This window comes from Grampus griseus, assembly GCF_964374135.1.
Source record: "Grampus griseus genome assembly, chromosome: 14".
NCBI classification, from domain to species: domain Eukaryota; kingdom Metazoa; phylum Chordata; class Mammalia; order Artiodactyla; family Delphinidae; genus Grampus; species Grampus griseus.
In genome coordinates this window covers 50,712,099-50,737,612 of record NC_139008.1, presented here as the reverse complement: position 1 = coordinate 50,737,612, position 25,514 = coordinate 50,712,099, and the positions used below count along the sequence as shown (strand labels likewise).

The 25,514-nt window shown below is 52.6% G+C and overlaps 1 protein-coding gene across 1 annotated transcript in view; it reads right to left on the bottom strand.

Moving 5' to 3' along the window:
- Positions 1-22,907, bottom strand: part of JAG1 (jagged canonical Notch ligand 1) — a gene marked incomplete at its 5' end in the record, with an annotated part of 35,758 nt that extends 12,851 nt beyond the window's left edge. Inside the window, 9 exons of the mRNA XM_082670712.1 lie at positions 716-829; positions 1,268-1,387; positions 1,623-1,753; positions 5,567-5,627; positions 7,319-7,573; positions 12,882-12,933; positions 21,509-21,814; positions 22,251-22,482; positions 22,738-22,907. Coding sequence (XP_082526838.1) covers positions 716-829; positions 1,268-1,387; positions 1,623-1,753; positions 5,567-5,627; positions 7,319-7,573; positions 12,882-12,933; positions 21,509-21,814; positions 22,251-22,482; positions 22,738-22,907 — 1,441 coding nt within the window. The remainder of the gene's footprint in view (positions 1-715; positions 830-1,267; positions 1,388-1,622; positions 1,754-5,566; positions 5,628-7,318; positions 7,574-12,881; positions 12,934-21,508; positions 21,815-22,250; positions 22,483-22,737) is intronic.
- Between the last annotated feature and the right edge of the window lie 2,607 nt (positions 22,908-25,514).

Below are 25,514 nucleotides of genomic sequence, written 5' to 3'. Positions count from 1 at the left end.
TGCTGTTCTCAGGGGGCCGATGACCGTGGACCTCGGGCCTGGCTGCACCTCTGAAATCCAGGAGCTTGTGTGTGTTTTGTTTTTTGTTTTTGCCGCGCTGCATGGCATGTGGAATCCTAGTTCCCCGACCAGGGATCGAACCTGCGTCCCCTGCACTGGAAGCTCGGAGTCCTAACTGTTGCACCACCAGGGAAGTCCCCAGGAGCCTGTGGAAGGTACGAACTCCCCAATTCCAAAGGGAAACCGTAGCACCCAGAGACCTGTACTGGGAAGCACTGGGGTAGTCCTGGTGTGCGGCCAAGTCCCGCAGCCACTGTCACTCTGTAGCCCTGGTCCCTCTTTCAAAATTTGTCCCCACCATGAAATTCAGTCATGACCACCTCCCCCGCAGGCATCCTCTGTACAGCTTCGAGGAGAATAACCGTAATTCAGTTCAGAGGAGGCACAAGTCCAGGGAAAAGGACGCAGCTACCCCACGAGCGAGTTTCTTCCAGTCAGAGATGCGTGTGCTAACTTAGCAGGGTGCCTTAGGATGGGGGTGCCAGGAGACTTCCAAGGGCAGAGGCCGGAAGCTCAGGCCAGCCTCACCACCAGACCCCCTCCCACCGAGACAGACCCATCACTAAGACCGACGTGGGACCCACAACCCTGTACCTTGACACAATACCCCCCTCCCCCCCGCCAAGAAAGGGCACAAGCCAAAACGCAGACTTACTTGTGGAGCACGTGGGGCCGGTCCAGCCCGGAGAACACTCACACTCAAACCCCAGGGAGGTCTCCTTGCAGCTGCCTCTGTTGTGGCAGGGATCAGAGAGGCAGGCGTGTTCCGCTGTGGACACCAGCACAGCAGTCAGCAAGGGGCGCCCACCGAGAGAGGCTACCTAACACTCCCCCCGGCAACCAAATCGCACGCCTGGGCCACCAGCTCGAGCTCGTTTCAAGAAATCAAAGCAGGTGTGGGACGTAACCCCGCTGTGTCTGCGGCGGAAAGGAAGTCATCTCTCTTGCTAAGCTCTCCGGCCCCATTTCTCCAAGCTTTTGACCTGGGAGCTGGGTCACTGCCCTGTACACGCCGCCCCCGATGCAATCAGCAGCCCCCAAACCACCTGAGCAACTGGACAGAGGTTTCAAAGACCCACGGAACGGCTGGGAGGACAGGTCTTAACATTGGAGGCTATTTTCATCTTTTTATGAGTCCCTAAGTGTATTTAAGCTGAGTGTACAGAAAAATTAGACAAAGGGATCTCACTGAGCCTGGACCACTTACCAATTTCACAGTTGGGTCCCGAGTACCCCTCAGGGCATGAACACTGATATTTGTCAGGCCCTGTGTTGCTACAGGTTCCCCCATTGAGACACGGCTGGTGGGTCCCGCAGTAGTTGAGATCTGCCAAAAAGACCCCAAAGAAGTCACTCAGAGACCAGAAACACTGTGTTCCTAGACCCATTCCTCTTTAAAAACTAAAACCGAGGGAAACAGACCCAGATTCACAGGGTTAAAGGCAAATTCAAACAGATTTAGAATAAAAGCCCCTGCAAATAAAAATAAATGAAAGTACAAACCAAATCACCCACACCCCACCCCCGACCTCCAGCCCCACCCAGGCCCTCCCCAGACATACCTTTGTCGCAGAGCTGGCCACCCCAGTTGGTCTCACAGAGGCACTGCCAAGGCTCGTTACAGGTGCCGTGGACGCACCCTGGGTGTGGGATGCACTTGTCACAGTACAGGCCCTGCCAGCCATACTGGCACCTGGGGACACACAGCAAACCCTGCTTTACCCTTTAGAACTTGCAGGGAGATCGGAGCCAGGAAAACACAAGGATGCAAAGCCCAGGCTTCTGGCCACAGGATGGTAGACTGTCAAGGTCTGTCTGGGGGTTCCCTCTAAGCAAACATTTTCCCAGTTGGACTGAGGTCCCCTCCCAGGCGACTCCCAACAAAAGGAGGGCTGTTTGGGGAGAGGCCAGCACTGGGCTGCCCTCCACAAAGCCCCTCTCTCTTCTCAGGCTCCCCCCATGAGCCCAGGGCGGAGGCTTGGAATAAATGAACCCCTGGGGGGAAGGCAAGGGCTCTCCCTGCAGTGACAACAATAGCCACGCGAAGCCTCTGCAGACGCAGCCCTTTGGGCAAGTTTTACACAGCAACGCGGCTGGGCTGTGTCCCAGCAGCAAGTCACGACCCCAGCACACAAAAATGCACCGAGACACCGAGTGCTGCAGGAAACTGCCTCCCAAGGAGGCTCCCTGAAATCAGACGAGGAGGAAAAGGGGCTCCCTTCCTTGGAGAGATGGGGTAGGATCTCTGGACCCATTTCTGCAGGGAGGACGAGGAAAGCAACAGCGCTTGGAACCATTTCCGTACGTGATTTATGACCTGCCCCCCTCGTGGCTACTTAGGCTAATTTATTTTATAGTTATTTCTCACTTTGCACACACACACACACACAGTCAACTTGGTTTATCTCGTATTGGGGAAGGGAGTCGAGTTTCCTTTATAAGCGCCTCATTAATCGGACTCTCTGGAGGCCAAATGGTGCCTTTGATCCCCAAACAAAAACACAAACATACACCTTCACCTGGGGCAGGGGCTCCGCTACTCTCCCCTCAAGTTTCAAGCCCTCTGAAACTCTAACTGCCTTCTCAGAAATCAAGCTCTAGCAAACAGGAGCTGGCAGTGGGGGCAGCCCACAGTGGAGTGAAGGTGGGGTGAGCCAGAAACAGCGACCAGCAAATATTTCCATGACGGGACCCGGGAAAGCCATGGTCAGAATCGCCTCCCCCGCAAAGAAGGAAAGGCGTTCTGCGTCCAGAGAGCTGGAGGTGGGCTAAAAATCCTTGTCATGGGAAAATTACAGGGAACCAGCTAATCGCTAATCATCCACGGCCGGGAGTCAACTCACCCCTGAGAATTCTGACTCACCACTTCCTAACTCCTAAAAGCAAGCCATCCACGCCCCAGCACAAAGAACCACCAGGCTGTGCGGCTTAAAAATCAGAGGATTCTGGTTCATCTAAAACGAAACTCCGGTCTAAATGGCAAGGCACTATTAAAGGAGTCAAATAAGAACAAAGTAAATCCTCCGGTAGAAATATTTTTTCAAAGTGGACACTCAAGGTAGTGGGAGATCACGGGGACGCTTGTGTAAAGACTGACAGTCTTAGTCTGAAAGGTAGATATTAAGAAGGAACTGATTGGGAAATAGCATTATTCTTACAGTCTTTCCCTCGTTGCCTTCCAGATGAAGGATCACTACACCTCTTCCATTTGCTTAATACAAGGAGTAAGAGGCAGCTGAGGACCGCCTCGGCTCTTAATCAGTGAGAGCTGGATACCCAAGCATAAGAAAGGAACCACAAGAGGCCCTGGATAACTTCAAAAGAAAACAAATAAAAATACTGACCCTAAAAGAGGCATCCACAAGGTTATCCCAGTGTAATAATATATGATTAAGGTTCTCATGAGAAATTGAAGTGACTTTCCTCATAGGATGATTCATAATTGAGTCTGATATTATTGGCAGGCTTGCAATAAAGCAAGACTGTGCACCCAGAAAAAGGGATTCCAGGTCGACCTGGGAGCAAGAGAAGCAGTAAAGTGTTCTCATGCGGGGGAAAAAACAAGACAAAACACACCTCTGTAATACATGATCCGAAGGACAACTTACAGGTAACTTGCCATCAGCTATTTCTGGAGCAGGATGCAACCAGAACTTCCTTGGCGAGAAGGTTCTGTTTTGATTTTTCAAGGGAAGGAGAAGGAGATGGCCTGGGAGACCATGCAAATGATGTGTGGGAAAGTCACACCTTAAGTAAATAAGGGCCTGCGAGTCCAGGCAGGGAGTGGGAGGGAGACTTCGAAAGAGAAAGGCCTAAATTCTGGAAACAAAGCCTGCTGTTCTGGCTGGGAGGGCCCTCCCCAGGCAGCAGTGTGTTTATTCTGATGACAGGAGCAGAAATCGAGGTCGCCCTTGACTGATACTCATCTGAGCTGAGCACCCGCGTGCTGAGCACGAAGCGGGCGCAGCAGAGTCCCTGAGAGCACGGCTGATCTGACTCTCCGGAACAACCTTCACAAAGAAGAGCCTGCCCCCAAGCTTGACAGTAACGCTGTTAAATACCACAGTCGGCTGCCACCAGCGATGGGGGTTCGCAGGCGAAGCCCTTCAGTCTTCCAGAAAGTAAACTTATCTTTCTGAAGTGCAGGAAGAGACAATTTCAGGCCAGCCTGGTTTTGTTTTCCTTCCAGCTGCCCTGATTCCCACTTCAGCTTCAAGCCCCAGAGCTCAGAGCTCCCCGCTGCACGGGAGGGGAGCTGCGGCAGTGGGTGCACAAAGGTATGGAGGACCACAGGGGTCTTCAGGATTTTCGGAGCGGCAAAATCCTGTGGCTGTGCTCAGCCTGTCGAAATGCAGATTTCTGGGCCCAACCTAGGGACTGGGGTTCCGTGGGTGTGGGGTGGCACCCAGCAACCTGCATTTCCACACGTCCCTGGTTAACTCAGGGAATGACACTCTGAGTACTGAGGTTTGGGGGCAGTGAATCCCAAAGTACGGTCCCCGCGCCCCCAGCAAGAACAGCACTGCTGGGGGCTTGTTAGAAATGCAGAGACTTGAGTCCACCCCAAGCTATGGAATCAGGATCTGCGTCATCACAAGAGTCCCAGGTAATGTCAGTTTGAGATGCACTGGTTTAGACTAAGGATTCATAAGCTTCCCTGGGCTCAAACTGGGGTAGCTTTGGGGGAAAACATGACAGGCCCAAAGGAACCATTGAGTGTCACATTAAATCTGCTAATCCTTCAGATTTGGGAGGAGAGTAAAGTGGGCGATCATGTCAAAATGCCACAGACACCAACAGTATTTCCTGAAACAAGCCTTTCCCAGATTGGCATGATGTACATTTCAAGAAGTTCCAAAAACTGTAATCGGGAAGCCGTGGGGGAGGTCTCCATTTGGCTTCTTGCATTGTCCGGGACCATAAAAGAACAGACTTCAAAGGCCAGCAGCAAAAGTCTACATTCATCAGGCTCAACTGACAAGATTCCAGCGCAGCCATTAACCTCTCAGCACCGGCCAGGCTCCCGCCTGCAAAGGGGCCAGGAGATTGTCCTAATCCCATTCTAAAGAATGCTCCACTTTCCCCTATTGATGGGAAAAGTGGGGGAGGGCTGGGAGACAGAAAACCAGGCGGGGGCTGGAGGGTGGAGGAGGAGAGAGACCGCCGCAAAAACCAAACCCACAGCCCTCCATCTAGTCCATTAGCACTTTAAGGGGAAGATTATAAAAACGAGTTATCAATTTACAGAACCGTTAATACATGAAGTCACTGACTATGCCCAGAAGAGTTTTTTTTTTCCCCCGAGAGAGAAGCGTGTGCATTTCACTGGACAGCTGGTATAATTTAATAAGCTTCGGATGTGCCTACTTGAAAAAAAAAAATTTTTTTTTTTTTGGTAATGCTTTCTTGTCCTCCAAAGTAAAAGAGGCGTATTCACAATAAGTCAGTCCTCCTCTTGTATTAAAGGGATCATTATTAGGAAAAAAAAAAGAGTTTAGTTGTTTACCTGCAGTCACCTGGGAGTTTGCAAGACCCATGCTTGGGGCTGCAGCCCTGCCGGCAAATAGCTGTAAAAAAAAACAAAAAACAAAAAACACAGAAGGATGTGTCAGCACACTGCCAGTTTCTTGCACTGTCACCATCATGAGAATGACCTCGTCCATTAAGCCAACAAAATCCACTATTTTAAGAGATCTCGTATCAAGCCCACTGTAAGGAGAGGAAGACGGGAGGTGCCCCAAGAACAAACCCAGCTTTAAACTTCAAGGCCATGCTAGCAGATCCTCACACATGATAGCATTTGGGGACAAAATGCAGGCAAGCAGGTGGGGGAAGGGGAGCTTTACCGAGTCTCCGAACAATAGCTATGCTGCTCCCGGTCAATTCCCACCCTCGCCGAAAGCAAAAAGGAGGTCTAATCCTTCCTCAACTCTGTCATCTTTCCCACTCTGTACCCCAGCCTCTTCAGAACCCTCTGACCAAATAAATGCCTGGTGTCTCAAAAATCCCATGGGACCCAAAGCCAACCAGGCCGGCTTCACTTGGCAGGCTAATCCACGGGCCAGATCTGGTGGTCCTTTTTTTTTTTTTTTTTTTGCAAAGTATCCACAACAAAACCATTCTGCTTCCTTTATTGAAAAAACTTTTTGAACAGACATCAAAAAATAGTAGGTAGATACTTTTTAAGTAATTGTTACTGATTTTTAGGACACCAACTATTTAAAATATGTTTTATCAATCCTTTCATTTGGATCCCAGGAAGGCCATCCTTTTCACTCTTGTCTCTAATTATTTAAGAAAGCAATATTGCCCAGGAGACCTGCAAATTCCTCTCTTTGCCTTACCCTTCAGTCACAGTTCAAAAATTCGTTTTTCAACTTGAGTTTATCTTACAGGAATTTACCAAATTATGTGAACTAAGCAGAGTGCGTTGATGTTGGTGAGGGCCTATTACGTGGTTGACTAGAATTATACACCAATTTGCTATGAATTAGAAGCTTTGTAAAGGTAAAGACCACAGATAATTCTGTGAATGTCTGTGAATATGTGATAACTCCCTGTATTCTAGTAGACAGGGCTGGGACAACAGACAGGAGGTCTGGAAGTTTATCCTACTGTGGAGGCGTTCAGTTCACCACTCGCCCCCTCCCCTCAATACCACGGCCCCCAGAGATGCCCAGTGAAAGCTGCCGTAAGGCCACCCTGAGCCCAAGGGCTGTCATTTTTCACAAGCTGTTCAGACATTGGCTGGGCTAACCCAGTCCCACCTGGCATCTGTTTTGCATCCGATGCCTTAAAAAGCAGAGCCTGAGAAGGGGGTTCGGGTAGAGAGAAAGAGGTAGAGGGCAGATGGGCAGGGGAAGAAGCTGAGCAAGAATGTGGTCTCAGCGGGAGCTTGGCCTCAGCCTGATCCCAGGGGAAACTCTGGAGTGTGAACTGTAGCCCAGAGTTAACGCAAAGGGGGCTGTGGCCTTCTTACGCCCATGTCAGCCATTCACAGACTGTGAGCTGGAGGGACGGGGCTTGGAGTGCCACCTGTTTGGCCAAGGACAACGTCCAGAGAAGGAGACGTTAGCAGCCAATGCTCAGAGCGTCTGGGGGATGGGGTACCAACGGCATCTTCGTGCTTCAGGCCTAGAAAGCAGCCCAAATCTCACCATACCCAAGAAAGCCACCTGATGGCAGGGGCGTGAGAACATGACACCCAAAGGGACAGCCACCAGGAGCTGGTTAACCCACCAGGCACGCCCACACACACCTTTGTTACATTCAGGGCCCATCCAGCCTTCCATGCACGTTTTGTTGCCATTCTGGTCGCAGGCGTAGTGGCCAAAGAAGTCGTCTCTGGGTCGGCAGAACTTATTGCAGCCGAAGCCATAGTAATAGTCATCACAGGTCACGCGGATCTGATACTCAAAGTGGGCCACCCCCGTGTTCTGCTTCAGCGTCTGCCACTGCCGGCTGGGGTTGATCATGCCCGAGTGAGAAGCCTTTTCAATAATGCTGTCGGGTTCTAGAGGCAAAAAAAAAGGATTAATCACAACAACATTTACATCAGATATCAGAGCTTCTCCCCCGACCATTGTGATGACTTTTAATAACAACAAATGCACACGGCACAAAATTCAAACAACACAAAAGGGCAAAAAATGAGCCATTCGTCTCCCTCCCCATCATACATTTACCCTTTTTACTGGGCATGTAGTATTTCTTCATCTGGAAATAAAATGAAATCATTTACCTAGTTCCCAATATGTGCACTGAGGTTGTTTTGGCCTTTGGCTATTAAGCAAAGCCACAGGGAACATCCTTGAACATATTTGCCTGTATGTGGTTCTAGAAAAAAGAAATATCCCAGAAATGGAAGTGCTGGATCGAAGAAGACACACACAACCAACACGCTTCCGCCCAGAAAACCCAAACCACCAGGAACAAAAGCCCCATCTGTCTGCCCTCCCACCAGCAAAGGAAACTGTTTCCCAACAGCAGTGCCAACACTGCGTTATCAGACTTTCTGATTTAATGGGTATTTAATTAAGTGATGGTGAGAACCCTTTTGACAAAACCACGTGTATCAGCTCCTCTGAACTTCAATCTGTTTCTCTCCTTTGCCAACTTTTCTATTGCGCTGTTTGGTCATACTGGTTTGCAAAAGCTCTTTACATGTGATAGAAAGTGGCCCCTTATGGAAGGCTATTCTTGAAGAAATTTCATTATTCCAGGTAAAGGTTAGCAATCTTTATTTTCTGGCTTTAGAGTTTTGTGTCTTGCTTTAGAAAGGCTGTGTCTATTTCCAAACTCTTCACTGGAAGCCAAAGAGTAATTTTTTTTTAATTATAAACTTTGTCACCTCTTAAGCTGGCATTTAAGTAACAATACCATGAACTTGATGCATTTCACCTTTCACCTTTGCCCAGAAGGCAGATGGGAAAAGCATTCATCCCAGTTTACAGACAGGTAGACTGAGGGTCAGGCTCCTTAAAGAGCGCCTACTGAGGAAAAGAGACACGCCTGGGGCCCAGACAGGTCCAGGAGGAAGAAGTGGTCCCTGCCCTGGGGTCACCTATCACTTAGTATGAAAAGAGACAGGTACAAAAAGAGCTCCAAACTCCAGGTGCCAGGAGTTCAGGGGAGGGGCGTGAAAAGCAAGCAAGGCCCCGAGTCAGCACCCACCCTGGTCCTGTGTTTGTTTTCTTAAACCTGCCAGCACCAACCCTTGACGCCTTGTCAAATTCAAGGCCACCTTGGAGAGACCGTTAGGACCTGCTTGCAGTGTCTTTGTGATTCTTATCCACATACACCCGTTTTTCTAGGCCTGTGCTCATCTGCAAGGCTAGGCAAACCCCACAGGTGACCAGGAGACGGGCACTCCTGGGCAGCTTCGGCCACACTCCACTTCCAACAGCGCCCCAGCCCTCACCCTCTGGGCTCTTTACCTGTGGGCAAGACGGGCCTTGAACAAGCCTGCATACCTGCAGACCTACACCCCGGCACGCATGAAGCGCTTGCAGAGGATGCTTTCCTAACCTGAGTTTTGCAAATAAACACGGGCCAAAGAATGACAAAAATGTCCCTGCATTAACAGTGTGCTTCCTCTGCTGGTTCAATGAAAAAGTGTAGTGAGCTATTACCATGTGATGATGAGATCTTAATAAAGGGATTACTTAAACACACTAGCCTTCTCAGGCAGGCTGCAACAACAAGCAATTCAGACAAGAGTCGGGGTTATCCTAAAGGCACAGGCTGACATGTCAGTCAGTGGTTTGGTATGCTCTCTATTTCCGAGAAATGCTGTGAAGACATCATTTCAGAATCCTCGATGGGGCTAACAGGTCTGTATAACTAACTTCACACCTGCGTGACAGATTTTTCCTAAGGGCCCAGAGGGAGTTGAATGTGTCTGTGACACACTTTCTGGCATCTGGATTACAGAGATGCTTCTTCTAAGCTGCTGTTGCCTGAATCACACTTCCTATCAGCTCAGGGCATTACCAGTGTTTTTGGGGTAGTTCAGTTGATAGCCCAGCTTTAAGATTGGAAGGGGATACTACCAGGCCTTCCTACAACCTTGAACTGCATGAAGATGGAGCACGAAGAACCCACAACAGCCTTGCAGGCCAAGGAGGAGGGGATGAGAGGCGAGTCTGAGCAGAATCCTGCAACCACGCCAACCACAAACCTTAACCAAGAAGGCTTAACCAAGAAGGCTACAGTATGAGGGAAACCTGGTCCTAAGTATGCCAACCTGTGTTTACATATCTATTGATCAGAACGAGAAACTGAAATCATTTGCTCTGGGGGAGAGAGTAAGATCTGCACCCTTATATAGTGCAGTGCTGAAATGCAATAGCAACGACCTTGGAGGGCTGGCCTCAGAAATACTTTCTAACATGTGTACATCACCTGGGTTTCACTTGGGCCAGGCTCTGCTCCCAAGGGTTCATTGCAGAGCGGACGTGAGAAGGAATTCTCTGTTCCCAAGCTCAGGGCTCTGCCTCTAATCTGAAGCCTTGTTTGGTCCCCAAAGAGCAGCCAACCCCAGTTGGGTTGCTACACAACCTCAGCGTCTGCCCTCACGGAGGACAGTGCCTTGGGAGGGACAGAGGGTGAAGGGAGTAAAAGCAAAACATTCCAGGCAGTGTGAACAGCACGTGCAAAGGCCCTGAGGCAGGAGAGAATGTGATGCATTTGAGGACAGAAAGTTCACTGGTGGGGTTTGAGAGAATACAGGTATGACAGATGACAACGTGGCATGTGAGATGGAGCTGGCAGGGAGACAAGACTGGGCCATGCAAGGGGCTTTGGGGCCACACAAAGATCTGTCCCGAGGGCAACAGGAAGTTACCAAGTGGCTCTCAGTAAAGGTGACACTCCAATGTTATGCTCTGAAAAGATCAAGATGGCAGGAGAATGGAGAAAGCGCTGGAGGTGGACCAGAGTAGATAGGGGTGCATTAATTCAGCCGCTACTGTAAGAATTCAGGCGTAAGCAGATGGTGACATGGACCAGGGTAGCAGCAGGGGAGGTGGAGGGAGGCAAACCCTGTCAGGATTGGGTGTGGAGCACTGGACATAAGATTTTCAGAACTTGGAGGTGGATTAGATACTGATGCTAAGAGAGGGTGGTACACAGGAGGTGCTGTCCAGATTTCTGGCTTATGGTAATGGGCGTTCAAATGCTGGTGCCAGTCGTCCGTAAAGGGCCCTAGGCGGGCTCTGCTTCTGGGGAGGGAAGATGACACATTTGGTTCTGAATATGCTGGAATCCGAGATACCTTGGAAGCATCACAAAAGGGAGGCTGCACGAGCACATGGATAAGCCACTCCCAGCAAACCCCCATCCCTCCTCACCAGGGTCACAAAAGTGAGGCTCGGGCTTCCCTGGTGGCGCAGTGGTTGAGAGTCCGCCTGCCGATGCAGGGGACACGGGTTCGTGCCCCGGTCCGGGAAGATCCCACATGCCGCAGAGCGGCTGGGCCCGTGAGCCATGGCCGCTGAGCCTGCGCTCCGCAGCGGGAGAGGCCACAACAGTGAGAGGCCCACGTACCGCAAAAAAAAAAAAAAAAAAATGAGGCTCAATGCTCCACAGTGGGCGTTCCGTGACTTTGAGGCAACCCCTCTCCTTCAAGAGTAGAGGCCTGAACGCCCTTTATCTCTACCCCACGTCTTCCTGTGTCCTTCCAGTGATTTTACCTCTTAGCAAGAGAGGAGAGGCTCCAGAGCCCCAAAATGGGGCAGACAACCATGGGCAGCTCTGGAGGGGCACCAGCTTCTGGAGGAACAGCTACCTGACCCGTGGGCTGGAGGAAGGCCCAGGAAGGGCCCTGCAAACACTAGGGGCCCCTTGTACACCCTGACAGGTGTCCTAACCCAGCTCTTACCGGGAGCCAGGGTCAACCTCAAGGATGCTCACGCCACCGGCCAGCCTGTGTTAACATCTGCACCAGGACATCTGAAGAGCCTGTATCCCCCTCCCCATCCCCCATCTTCCCAATGTACAGTTACCATTGTAAGCAGGTCAGTGACATAACGCTCACCCAGCCCACAACGCGTGTGGCAGGGGAGGGAACAGAGAACAAACAGGTGCCCAGGACCCTGACTGGCATCAGCCACAGCCCAGGCAGGTCACTGCCTCCCCTTCCTCCACCAACAGCAGGACGGGGGTGTCACTCGGGGAGGAAGGTCCACGGATCTGGACTTCAGATGCCAAAGCACAAGGAGTGACCCAAACGGCCTGAAGCTTCTGGCAACCGGGGCTCAGCAGTGATCGAGCGGCTCAAGGTGGGCCAGCGAGACAGTTGGGCAGTGGCTGCCTCTTGGATTCTAAGCCCTCACTGTGCCCTCTCTGGTTATTCACCAGTCCCAGAGTCAAGAAGAAAAAAGCAAGGCGAGAAGAGGGGGGAATGTTCTTAGCAGCAAACACACCAAGGGTCAGAGAGGATGAGACACGCAGAGGGATGGGATCGGGGGGCACACAGAGACACCAGGCCAGTCAACCCCTCCTCTTGCAGACTCAGGTTTCAGCGTGAATCAAGTTTTCCCATGACAACCACCCAGATCCTGCTGGCAAAAAGGGAACTGGCTGGCAGTCTCAGCGAGGGAGGGGAAACGTATTTTGAAGCTACAATCCAAGAGCAAAGACTCCGTTCTAAGCCAGACAGATACTGCCGTTTCTACCGGCATCCTCTAGGGCTTCCCCCGACCCCAGCACCCACCCACCCCCAGTAGCCCTGAAAAGCAGCCTGCGCTGAGAACAGAGCCACCTTTCAGAAGGGGACAAGGCCAGTGTGATGGCCGTGAGGCACTGGAACACCTGTCATGCACAGTGTGGGAAACCCTGACCGGCTGGGGGCTCACCTGCCCAACAAGTGAAATTCAAGGTCGGTCTTTAGAGCCCAAAGCCACCTCTTCGGGCTTTATCTTTCCGATGAGAGATTAAATGCTCACTTAAACTTTAAATGGACTTTTAAAAAGTCACTACTTTGATCCTTTCGCAAGTCTACAAGGTTTTAGAGTTGTAAAACCATTAAGATCTCTATCCCAAAGATAATCTAGGGGCCGTATTCAGGGACTGAGTTAACTGGCGATCTGTCCTGGCCACTTAATGTTCCAAGCGAAAATTCTAGGGGAATTGATGGAAAAAGACTCCACGGGGGGGTGGGGGGTGGGGTGGGGTGTGGGGGGGGTTGGGGGAGAGGCAGGGGCAGTGGCAGAAGAGCTCTGAAGCAGCCTGGGGACAGCTCTGTCCAGCTCTGACAAACACCAGGTGCCAAGCTCTGTGCTTCCAGACTCACGCGCTCAGCCCATGGCTGTGATACTTACGGACAGTGTCATTGCTGGAATCCCACGCCTCCACAAGCAAAGTGTAGGACCTCTGTAACACAGATAAACAACAGCTCAGTATTCAGAAACGGGGGTCAGCTCGCAAAGGTCAGGCCTTCTCGGCCTCCCTGCCAAACAAAACCATGCAGCCAAAATGGAAACTGTATTTGCTGTCGAAGTGAGGTCTTGGGTGTTTAGGTCCAGACCGACTCCCCACCCCTCCCCCTAGCACCCACCCCAGGGTGGCAAAAGACACCGGGCCCACCGTGGTCCTCATGCAGGCAGCCTAAAGTCCCGACCAAGAAATGCCATCTCCCTAGACTTGTGAACACTTTGCGTATGCTTTTCCTAAACTTTCCAGACTCTAACCCTTGTGCTTGAGAAAACCACACAAAGAATTGATTCTAAGCTAACCAAACCAGGTGTTTGTACCTGGGAGTGGAGGCGCTCACCCAGTGAGGAGGGCTGGGGATTGCTGTTACACTCTGGGCCCTGGTGGGGAGGTCCCCGGGGAGGCCCCTTTTCCTTTGCAGAACCCCTTTGAAAGCCCTGTCTGTGTGAGACCATCTCGGCTCCCACAAGTATCAGGTGACTCCAGGAAGCAGGAGGGGTGGGTAGGTGCAAATAGACTCTGAAGACAAAGGCGGTAACCTAACTTGGGGGTGCAGGGGGGGCGGACTCTAGGGACCAAAGTATAAAAGGAAGAAAGCGCTGCACCCCATGGGTTGTATTTATTGATAAACTTATCTGTCAATAAGATCTAACATTCCAGGAATAATCAGAGTCCACTAACTAAACAAATTCCCTGGACACTGGCGGGATGCCAGCCATTCTACTGAAGGTACCTTTTATCTTCCAGGCTTATCTCAGAATTCCACCTCCTCCCCGTGCCCCCCACCACTGCCAAATCCAAGCCATTAGCAAATTCCCACTTTTACTCAAATCTTCATTTGTAATTTAGAATGAGGTCGGTCTCACAAAACACCAGGGTTTCAAGAAAACTTCTGCTATCTTGGTGCTGGGGAAATGTATCCAAAGGGGTAGAGAGTAGGGAGGAAAGGCACATGAACCCTTTTATGTATCCCCGCCTTGTCAGTGGCAGGTACCAGTACGTCGGAAATAGTAGCGTATATTGATCAAATAATACAGTGCCACCTACGAGGTGAAGGCAAAAACAGAGGGGGGAAGAAAAAAAAGAAAAAGGAACTTCATTCATAACTCAAAGCAAGCTTACTGCTCACACAGCGACCCAGCAGGTCTCTGAACATAAAAATATCTTGTGATAGACCCCGCCTTGGAATTCAGCCGAAATATGTTTCATACTCAAAGCAGAGGAGGATTCCATTTCGCTCACTGATAACTGTGGGAAAATGCTCAGAAAAGCAAGCAAAACTGGGCAAGCCGGGGCACATACCCAGCCCTCTCCTGCAAGTGGCCAGAGGTCCAAATTCATTGCTGTCGTCACTGGTGTTTTATTAGTGGAAGTTACACCTTATTTACTGCCTCAGTGTTTCTTAGGACTTCCTACAAATTACCAGACTCTTCCCTGAGAGCACCAAGAAATTAGAGGTTTCTCTACTGATTTGACATGACAGCCAAGTCCAAATGAGGCCACATGTGGGTCTGATTCTGGATAATGAAGCCCTTCATTTGCTGGTCACGTCGAGACCCACGTTCTCCACTTCCACATATTGTTGTCATTAATCCTCTGATTAAATGCACTGGTACCCGGGAGTTTGTTCAGACTTGTACAGGCACTAAACACATACTATGCCCACAACCCCACAGAAAGGGAAGGCATCCCGGGACCGAGCTGGTGTGACAGTAGTAACTCTGCTTAAAGCTCAAGGGCGAGGGCATCCTTGGTTCTTGCACAAGATCCTAGAAGGCCAGGCTCTCTCCCGGACTCATCCTTCCAGAACTGGGAGACCTCAGAAGTCGCTGACCAACATGCCCCACCTGGAGGGGAAAGAGGAGTACAGAGCCCTTGACACCAGCTGGCATCATGATTTCCCCATGAACGGCCTTCTAGGAGGTGAAGGTGGGGCAGGGGCTGGGGGCTGCAGCACTGACAACGAGGCGTTGGTAGAAAATTCAAGCAGCAGCCCTGGACCGTCTCTCTCCCTTGTTTCAGAGAAGGGACTGTGGTTCTAGGACTCGCCTCCTGGGGCAGAAGGATTCCTCCCACCCAGCCTTCAGAGAAAAGGATTCTCTCCAATGCTCCTATTAGGAGGCACTCTTAAGCTCCCACTCCAGCCCCACACAATCGAGATAATTTGGCAATGATTATTGGTTGCTAGGGAACTTTAAGTTTTCCCAGGCCCACGCTTGACCTCTGCACATCCCAGAATGTACATCCCGACTCCGGGATCCAGATCATGGGCACCTTATGCCATCAAGGCCAGGTACCAGGCCCCAAACTGGCATTCCACTACAATCACATCACACCCAAGTGGCCACTGCAAACCTAACCCTAGAGAGGCCAAGTCCCAGGGCCCTTCTCACGGCTTGGGAAGGGGTGCAGGCGAGATGACGGGCAGGTGTTTCAACTTATTAACAAGTTCATACAAAAAAAAAAAGAAAACCCGCAAAAAACATAAAAGACAGCAAACACCTGGATTTTTCTTGGTTTCAAACTAGGAGAACAGGATTCTTATAAAAAGCTACCTGGCATTCGTCTATTTTTCCTTACATTTTTTCCAGAAAAATGGCCTGGGGGTAAAGCAGGAGGGATGGGCAGCCAGCAGATCTTCAGTCTGGCTTCACAGTGTGAATCGCTTCTGTCCCTCCCAGCTCCAGGGAAACCTGGCAACACGGCAGCTGGTTCTCCCTCTCGTGCAGCAGGAAGGAGCAATGGTCAGCTTTCAGGAGGACCTCTGGGGAGGATGCCCATGGAACTCTACCTCCAGGAGGGTCCTGGCATTGAAGGGCCCCCAGCGCCTCCTCCCGCCCTTGGCACTGGGGCTGCGGGAGGCCTGTGTTCCGCGCCCATCCAGCCCCATGGTGGTTACCTTGGCACCGGGCGGAGTGGTAAGCACTTAATTGCCATATTAAGAAGGGGGGATGTGAGAAACAAAGGTAATTGTGCTGGCAGCTGAGAGCTTCCTCTTCCTGGCAACAGTGGCAGCCAAACTGAGCCCTGAGAAGCTGCTGCTTCCCCTCCTGCCAAGCTGATGGACACAAACAGCCCACCAGGCAAACGGCACACGTGCGGCATCCAAAAGCCCGGGCTTCAGGGCAGGCAGCAGGGAGCGCGCCCTGGGAGCACCCACAGGGCCATTGTACAGAGGCAGCGGCCCCAGGTCGGTCTGGGGCCCTGTGCTCTGCTGACTCAACTGTCGCTTCCTGTGGCTGGCCCTGTATCTGCATTATTTGTGCAGCGGCTGCATTATTCCCCGTAATCCTCATTTCAGTCAATTCGGCCACACTATTGTCCTGCCTGCGTCTGGGTGGCCGGAGTATAAAACATTCCAAGCACAAACGTATTCAATAAAGGCTCCAGAGATGTCATGAGTGGGTACATGCACGCTCGCTCCAACGATTCATGTGTGGCAGGGTTTGGGCAAGGTGAGGCACGGAGGGAGGACAGCCACCCCATGGCATCCCGGCTGAGACCTCAGTCACAGAAAGCAATTTAGTCTGCAGGGCTTGACATTTCAATAGAGTCTGATCTGGTTACAAAGGGTGATTTTCTCATGAAAGCCCACCTCAAAGACTCACCAAGCAGGGCCCCGAAGCTCATATCCAGATTTGAGACTCTCAATGAGAGGCCCCCCACCCCCTTTCCCATCATTACCCCTACCTGTTTGAAAAGCATCCCACTGATAATTAAATGCACCAGTTACAAAAGGGTGGCGAGGTTAATAGATAGAATACCGAGAAACCAGCCAAGCACAACCGTCCGGTTCACACAGAGCAAGCCTGAACAAGATGCCTTTCTACTCGTTTACCAGAAGCGCATAAAGACTGGGCTGAACTGATGGAGGGCCCTGAATGTTTGACTATTTATGTGCCACTTTTAACCACTGCGAGCCACGCTGTTGTGTCCTCCCAGCACACGCAGTGCACCAGAGACAAATGTCACTGGTGCCACAGAAACAAGGGCCACAGGGCAGGGTAGTGCACGCGGTGATCAGAAACCAGCAAGAAGTCACAACACAGCCACTCACCCCCGCCCCATGCCAAGCTAGAGGCGGGATATTTCTGAACCCAGAACCCTACCCCTCCGCCTCTACCATTCTAGAGAACACAAGAATCATCACTTCCCATGCATACTAAAACAAACGTCTTCCTAAAGTTGAAAACTAGGTTAGGTTTGTTTAGGGCTAATTTTTTTTTTAAATGTATTTAAAAGCTGGGGCAGCTTGGAACCTCACCCTGGGGGTTGAAGGGGCAGAGCGTAGGAACATGCCTCTGAACGCTTACCAAGGGGGAGTTCTCAGGAATATTTGCCTTTATGGATTACCATGCTGATTGTATGCATATCCAGAGATTACGCATTCTTACACTGTAACTAATCTCGAAAGCCTGGCATTGGAACCAGGTTCTGGCCCTCCTACAATGGGCCAGTGGCTGCTACGAATCCGGCCAAGACCTCTGTTTGCATTCCTGTTTTCAGATCAGGACGTGAAGACTCCCTGTTGCCTTGGCTTCGTTTTTTCATGAATAACATTTTTCCTCTATGCTAAACTTTCCACATACCTTCCATCCAAAATGTCCCTTACAACTATTTGCTGTAAAGATTTTAGGCAGCATTCAGATTGCTGGCTTTCTGGGAGGCTACATGCTTTGTAAGTGGCTGCTGCCTCTCCTCCTTAACCATCCAACTCCCCCAAACAGCCTCCATGCCAAAAGCTTCACCATTCTTGAAAAATGCTTGAAGTCCCTGTAGAATTATGGGTGTGGAGCTGGTGGGTAGTAAACTCCTATAAGTACTGGAGGTTTGAATAAGTTGCTAAGAAACAAGACAACAAGGAGGAAGAACACACAGAGGTTACACCTGGAAGAGGAAAGAACGATCAGAAACCAAGTACCTTGAATAGGGATTCCATGGGGGGAGTAGCCATTCTGCAGACACTCAGTACGAAGCAGGCATAGCTCAACTTTCTCTCCAGCCTGGTTTTGCAATGCAGACATATCATTTCATCACTTTAGTTCGAGGTAGGTATCTTAGGGCAAAGGGTGTTTTCCCCATACACAGAAAGTCGCTTGCTCTGAGCACGTACACACGTGTGCTATTTGTATGCACGCATGCTGACCACGTGGGTGGCACAGTCTGACTGCAGAGAGGAGCCAGTTCAAATGAGAATCCCATCCCTCCACGTGGCTACCCATCTGCGGAGGCCTAGGGACCCGAAAGCACAGAGGAAGGCATAAAGGCAAGGGCATGTCAGTTACGGTCTGCGACTAACCTTATAGCATCCGATTTACCCAAACCCCTGGCCGTTGGTCATTCAGGCCTCAAGTGTGATGCCAAAGCTGGCATCCCTCTGGTATGCAAGAATCACACTTCACTGGGTTTTCCTAAAAGATGGAAGTTGATCTCAGCAAGCCTTTTGTCAATGTCAATGGCATTTAAATATGAGGCCAAGAGACCAGGTACCTGAACTGCTTCCCCCCAAATTTCTCCAGATTCACTTCACTCCAGGGCCAGCAAAGCATCAGTACAGCTAACTGGGGCTCTGGAGTTCCTAAAAAGCTTTTGGGACTGGGTAGTGGTAATTACACTAATGTACTTTTAATTATCAGGCACTCCTGGGATTTAGTACTAATTTTGGGAAGTGCAACTTAACCATTTCAGTGATTTCTAAATGGTTATTCCCCAATCATTTCCCGTTGAGCCTAATTACCTCCGATAATGCATGGTCTTATCACTGGGTCCCCTGATTGGAGGATCATAAATCAGGCTAGTTGCTTCAAGTCAAGCCCCTCTGAGCAGCACTGCTATGCTTATTAGAAGCCACGAAAGAAAACCATCACCAGGCTGCGGCTCGGGCAGTGGACCCCAAGTGGGACACAATCTGATACTGTCTGGAGGGCAGGCCCACACCACAGAGCTTCTCACAAGGACACTGGCCTGTGGATTACACTTCAGATCTGACCAAATCGTTTTCTCCTCTTCCTCTTCAGAACACAAGCAGTTGTTTGATTGGGGCCATAATTCCAGACAAAACACATAATTACACCACCTTCTAAAGTGACCTTCTTTTGTGCACCCTGAACCACCTCTCTGCCACTGTCAGCAAACTTGGGAGGAACCACACGGACACTAATTGTGGCTGCCTAAGGGTTAGAAGCTTAGGGGCCAGGAAGTCCAAGGTAGTTTAGATTTTTTTTTTTTTAAACTCTGTATCCTCCTTGTTCCATCTTGAATTCTATACTAAGTTCAGCTATTACCTATTTAAGATATCAGCTTTAAATAGACACGCTCACTAATATTTAATTGCCAAACTGAGTGAAGCTGTGCGATCTACTTCGGTACTAATCCAGCTACCTAAGTGCTTTCACTTCAGTTAACACTCACACTGGAATCATTCTTGAAAGTTACAGACAGTGGTGTTTCTCCAACCGTGCTGGGGAAAATAACACGGCACACCCCACCTCCACTCTCTCTTGGGAAGTCAAGCTTACACTGCACAGCAGGCCTTTTTGGGACGGTGGGGTGGGGACTTGTTTAGGAGGGAAGCAGGCATTTGGCCCAGCTTCAAAAGAACCACACTCTCAGTGTGAGCTCCAGCCGTCTCCCCCATTCTAGAAAAGCCGAGAGTCTATTTCATGGTTGGTGACCCGCGGGGCCTGAAACCACAGACGAGCACCAGCAAATCAATCGTCTCCCTGCCCTCACACACCACTGCTGCTCTTCCCCATCTCGGCTCTCTGCCAAGTGTCAAAAGGAGGCAGACACACCTTCTGGGTCACTTTCCCCAGCCAGCCAGGGGAGCAAGGCTCCCTGTGTTCATCCCAGCCGTTTCTCTGACCCTCCTCTCCAAGAGGAACCTCAGCCAGCCCTGCAGCTTTTCCACATCAGTAATAAGATTCCTTTTATGGTCTTGTGAAAAGCGAGGGGCTCCGGACTGATCCTCCAGGCGGGTGTAACCACCTGCAGGCCCCTTCCCCCTACCTCCAAACACACGGACAAGGGCAAGGGCGGTCAGTCGTCACAGTCAACTTGGGCCCAGCCAGATTAAAAAGCGGCCAACCTCTTTAGCTTAAAGTTCTCCCTAAAGGGGATTAACAAACAAGATAAACACTCTTTGTAAAAATGAGATCCCGCAACAGACTCAGTCCTCCATTCTCAGAGAATTCCACAAACCACAGGTTTTTATAAGCCCCTTTTAATGGCATGTTCTGATAAATGTCTCATCCCACCCAGGCAGAGGGCACTTTATAACGCCAGCCCCAGTCAACGTGGGCCTTGAGAGGCACCCCGAGCTTCTCACATACTCCAAGGCTGACTCTCTCCCCTCCCTTCTCACAGTTGCGATTGCAGCCCTAGCCCGCGATAGGAGGCAGCAGAGTGCGCCCCATCAGAGCACGTGGCGAAGAGTATTCCCCAGGGCACCGACCTCCCCCTCTCACCACCCACCCGCCCAGCACAGGCCGGGCCAAGCCCCAGTCCTGGTACTGAGTCACGCCTCCTGGACGGCAGGAGCGGGGCAGAGGGCACCAACATTTTCCCCTTTCCTCCCCTTCTGCAATCACACTCATCTTCCTTCCACCCATTTCGAGACGTTGCCAGGGCCTCGCTGCAGGATCGGCCAGCGGGGCCCGAGCCTCGAGCGGCTCCGGAGTCGTGGGTCTGTGCACTTGCACCCGCAGGGGCTGCCTCGCTAGGGCCGCCCCTTCCAGGCCTCGGCACGCCCCCCGACGCTCGCGGGGCCCGCGCGCCCACCGGACGAGGGCGCACCCCCGCCCTTCCCGGGGAAGTTTGCAAACACAGCTGTTCCAGAGCCCGGGAACCGCTGTTAGTGAGGCCACAAGGGCTACGCCGCGCGGGGGCGAGGGCAGGAAGGGGCCGACAGGGGGCGGGTGGCTCCCGTGCCCACAGCTCTGGGGAAAGCCCGGCCGCCCCCCCGGCGGCGGCCGCCCCCCGGCCTTACACTCAGCCCAGAGCGCGCCCCCGCACGCATCGAAATCTCCCGGGGAGCAGCGGGAAGTGGGCTCCCCACACCCTCCAGGAAGGACACACCCGCCCTCCCGGCTGCTCACGGGAAACGCGAGGGTGCCAATTTGGACGGCGTTCGGAGGCCAGAACTGTGCCGAGCCGCCTTCCCCGGCGCATCAGGTTTAATAAGGCTGAGCAAAGATCATCTATAATGACCTCCTGGCTCGGGCGGTTACTCTCGGGCCTTCACGTTGTAAGTTTCAACCGGCCTTCCTAGGAGCCTTGCCCCACCATCCGCTCTGGGGTCCCACTTTCGTGCGCTTAGCAAAAAGCACTGGGGCTGGGGCCTGCCGAGATCTAGCTACAGAGCCTCGGCTCCCTAACCCCGCCACCACAGAGACATCCCGGGTTAGCGCCGAGCTTCCAGCCAAGGCCCTTTAAATCCCTCTCCTCTCGCAAGAGAAAGCAGAGCTCGGCCCACGGGTGCAAACCACTGTCCGTCCGCCCCCCGGCCGTCACTCACCGGCCAGGCAAAACTGAAAGGTAGCACGATGCGGTTGCGTTCGTTGCCACGACTGGCCTTGAGGTTGAAGGTGTTGCCCCCAATGACAGGCGTGGACCCTGAGCCAAAGCTGCAGGGCCCCCCGGCCGTGACGCGCGACTGGTACTCCTTGAGGCACACTTTGAAGTACGTGTCACACTCGTCGCGGGAGCACTTGCGGTCCCCCGGGTTCCGGGCGCCGCCGCAGCAGTTCCCGTTTTGCAGCTCCCCGTTCACGTTCTGCATGGAAAGGATCTCCAACTCGAACTGGCCGGAGGCCCCGCACACCTGCCGGCGAGAGAGGGAGGGAGGGAGGTCAGCGCAGGGGAAAGTTGTTTTCTTCGGGGGTGGAAGTGGCGACTCCGTCCCCGCCCGCCCCGACGAGCCCTTGGCGCCAAGTGAAAATAATTTTACAAAACTGGGTGCAAGGACTCAACGTGATTCCCAGGCTTGAGAGGCTAGAGTGGGAGCAAACCGATACGACTGCCCCCCACCCCACCCCGGGAGCAAGAGCGGAGCGAACGCGCGCTCTGCCCAGCCTGGAGTGTACATTTAGGAGCCAGGGTCTCCCCCAGCCCAAGTGCAGCTTCTTGGGCGCAGGGGCTGGGGCGGGAGCCGGCGCCCCAGGGCTACCGAGCCCGCTCCAGAGGCTCAACCGCAGGCGTCCGGGGAAAGAAGAGGACGGGTCGGGAGAGTGGCCCGGCGGGCTCTTACCTTGGCTCGCAGGGCGCAGAGCAGGGCGAGCAGGAGGCTCAGGGGGCGCCCGGGCCGGCCGCGCGTCCGTGGGGACCGCATCGCTGCACCGCGCGCCGCGGGCACTCGGGACGCCGCCGCCGCCGCCGCTGCTGCTCGCGCTGGTGCTGCCGCTGGTGCTGCCGCCGGTGCTGCCGTCGCCGCTGGCCCTGCGGCCGCCGCGTCCCGGCTCTAATATACTCCGCCGATTGGAGCATGCACGACTGGAAAACAACACCACTTTTCAAAAGCCCTTTCAAGAGCGGCCCGTTCCAGAAGGCAAAGAGCCCGGCCTCCTTTTATTATTCTGATCGCTTCTTTGAGGCGCTCCCCCTCCTCTTCCACCTCCCGGCTTTCTTTCCTTCTCTCGAGCTCCCCTTCTTTTATTATTATGATTATGCGCAGCCTTTTATTCCCTTTCAGATCAGCTGCTTAGAGAGGAGGGAGGGAGGGGAGGAAAAAAAAAAAACAACCCGAACCCAGCTCGCGGGCCGGTCGCAGGTAACACAATGACGCGTGCCCGCCCGGCTCTCGGAGAGGGACTCAGAGAGCCCGTCTGGGAGCCGCGGCCGGGGCTAGCCACCTCTACCCAGCGCGCCTGGCAGGCGCATGCGCGCTTATTAATATTCATGAGGGGCGTGCCCACCATCGACACGCCCCTTCCCTCCCGTTGGATGGGGTGGGGGAGTACAGGGAGGATCTTGGAAGGGGCAGGGGGCTCAGGGAAGCGCAGGGACGCGTAGACGTGTGGGGGCCCAGCGCAGACCCCCGCCCTCGGGCGCTTTGGGCCAGGCGGGAGGCGGGTAGGGGGTAGGGCGCGGGGAGGAACGGAAGGTCTCCGTTGCTCTGGGACGCGCTAAGCCACTTAGACGCCCGGGGCCCCCCGCGCGGACCGCCCCCTCGGGCACCTCGGGCCGGGCGCCTCTGGCCGCCCGTCGGGGCCCCAGGTGTAGGCCCTGCGGCGCTGCCTGAGCAGTCGGAGCGGGGCAGCTTCCGCCTTCCGAGCCGCCTGCGTCAGCTGCGGCTTTCGCCCCGGGAGGAGGGCCTGCCAGCCGGGAGCCGGGCCGGCTTCCCGCGAGCAAGCTAGCGAGCGAGAGAGTCGCCCAGAGCGCGCGGCTGGCGGCGGCGGCGAGGCTGGCGCGCTGGCCGCCGTCTGCTCGCCCCGCGGAGGCGACCTGGGCAGGCGCTGCTGGGAACTTTGAAAAACTTTCCCGGAGGCAGGCTGGCCGCAGATTCGAGGGGAAGCCTCGGCCGCGCCCTACCCTCTTCCAAACCCGAGTCTGCGGAGCCTCGGAGGGCTCCCAGCTTCCTTTCCAAACCGCGCCGGGGCAGAGGAGGGGAAGCCGGGGGCAGAGGGCGGCTGGCACGAGGGGCGGGGGGGAGGGCCCTGCGCAGGCTTTGCAAGAGGCAGGCAGCGATGCAGATGGGCTGGGGCTCGCACCCTCCCCGTCCCGCTGCCCAGGCCGCAGTGCCGGGATTGCACCTGTAGGCGGCCTCCGAGCAGCTCTGGGTGGCCGGAGACTAGCCTGGAAGACTGTCTCACCGCCGTCGCCCGGCAGCAGAACTTGGCTTCTCTGGGGTGGCAGTGGAAACCGATGCTATTTTCTACCTTGAGGCGAGCCTCGCAATTAACAGCGACACTCTAGGTCACAACCAAGGTCGAAGGAAACCTGCGGGCTGGCAGACGCCTCTGCCAACCCCTCTGCGGGAGGACCTAATGCTATGTTGGAGGAGATCTCTTTAGGGAAAAGACTGATTTCCCCTGAAAGGTGGACAAAATTTTGGCCCCTATATTGGGTACGTCCTGAGGAAAAGGGGCCGGATCGTGGCTCAAACCCTCCGAAACTGTGGGGCATGATGGGCTGCAAGGGTGAAAGGAAAATATTTTCCAACATACTGAGTTATGAGAAAATAAAACGGTGGCTAATTTGTGGTTATTTATTTACTGCATTTAATGGGTGGATCAACATGGACAATGTTTTCAGTATTAGATCTCATCATGCTAGGGAATAAAAGAAAGCAGCTAACTGACCTCGTGACATTGGTTCAAAGTCACCAAGGATGGTTTAGGAATTTTGGCATTTTAACAGCCTAAGAAAGGCACCTTCTTTCTTCGTTGTTATTTATTTATTTATTGACCATTCCACGTGGCTTGCAGGATCTTAGTTCCCCGACCAGGGATTGAACCCCGGCGACCGCAGTGAAAGCACAAAGGCCTAACTGCTGGGCTCCCAGGGAATTCCCAGAAAGGCACCTTCTTAATGGTGATGTGTCCCATCTTGATGATCATTGATGAGAGAACTAGTCCATATTTTGGAAGGGACATATCTAAGATCAGAACCATAAGCAGTAGCAACGTGGGTGTTTTGTCTTAATGTACCGCAGTCCCCACTCTTCCCAATTATACTAAATGCAAGACATCCAGTTGTCATATGTAATCCCATCTAGACTTTTCTCACCAACGTTTCCATACAAACCAATCTCCCCTACCTCCTATCTGCCCCTTCTCACCTCTACCCCCAAATTTTCCCTAATTAGGGTACTAAGGAATGGTTTAAAAGCAAAATGCTGGTACTGGGAAAAAAATTCACGAAGGGCTGGTAAGGTCTTCAAATGTGCATTCCTTGGAGTTCCCCATATTTGAACCTGTTTTGATTCTGTGCCCCTGTGGCCTGTTTTCCACACACCCCTCAGAAAGGAGCCAGGCCGTTAGCTGAAGAGTTTAGATCCAGCCACCTGACTTAACTCGAGAGGGCTACCTGAGATGGCAGATGCCTCCAGGTGGGGATCTGGTGTGCATGTAAACCGAGGTCAGCTCCAGGCCAGAGGTGAGTTTAGCCCCCTTGAATAATAAGAGAACATAGGTTTCTAAGGGATGGAAACTATCTGATTAACCCTAACAGAAATGTCAAATCACTAATAAACATGAAATTCTCATGCCAAAGAGCATGGTGCCCCTCACCCTTCCTGAGCTTGGGAACCTACTTTTGGAGAAGACAGTTGTGGGCTACAGGGGATTCTTTGGAAAATTTTCAGTTGAGACTCTTGCAACTAGTTGGTACTCCCCCAAAAAGCCAGTCACGTTTCCCACAACAGACATCAAGTGGACGCTCTACCCTCTACTTCCTCCCATCCAGTTCTCAGCCTCCCTCCCTGGAGAATGGGGAACTACTGCAGAAAAAACTCAAATGTGCAGACTCCTCCTTGGCCACTTTGCATCCTGCCTTTGGGTGTAGCCTATAGTAAGTGACCATTC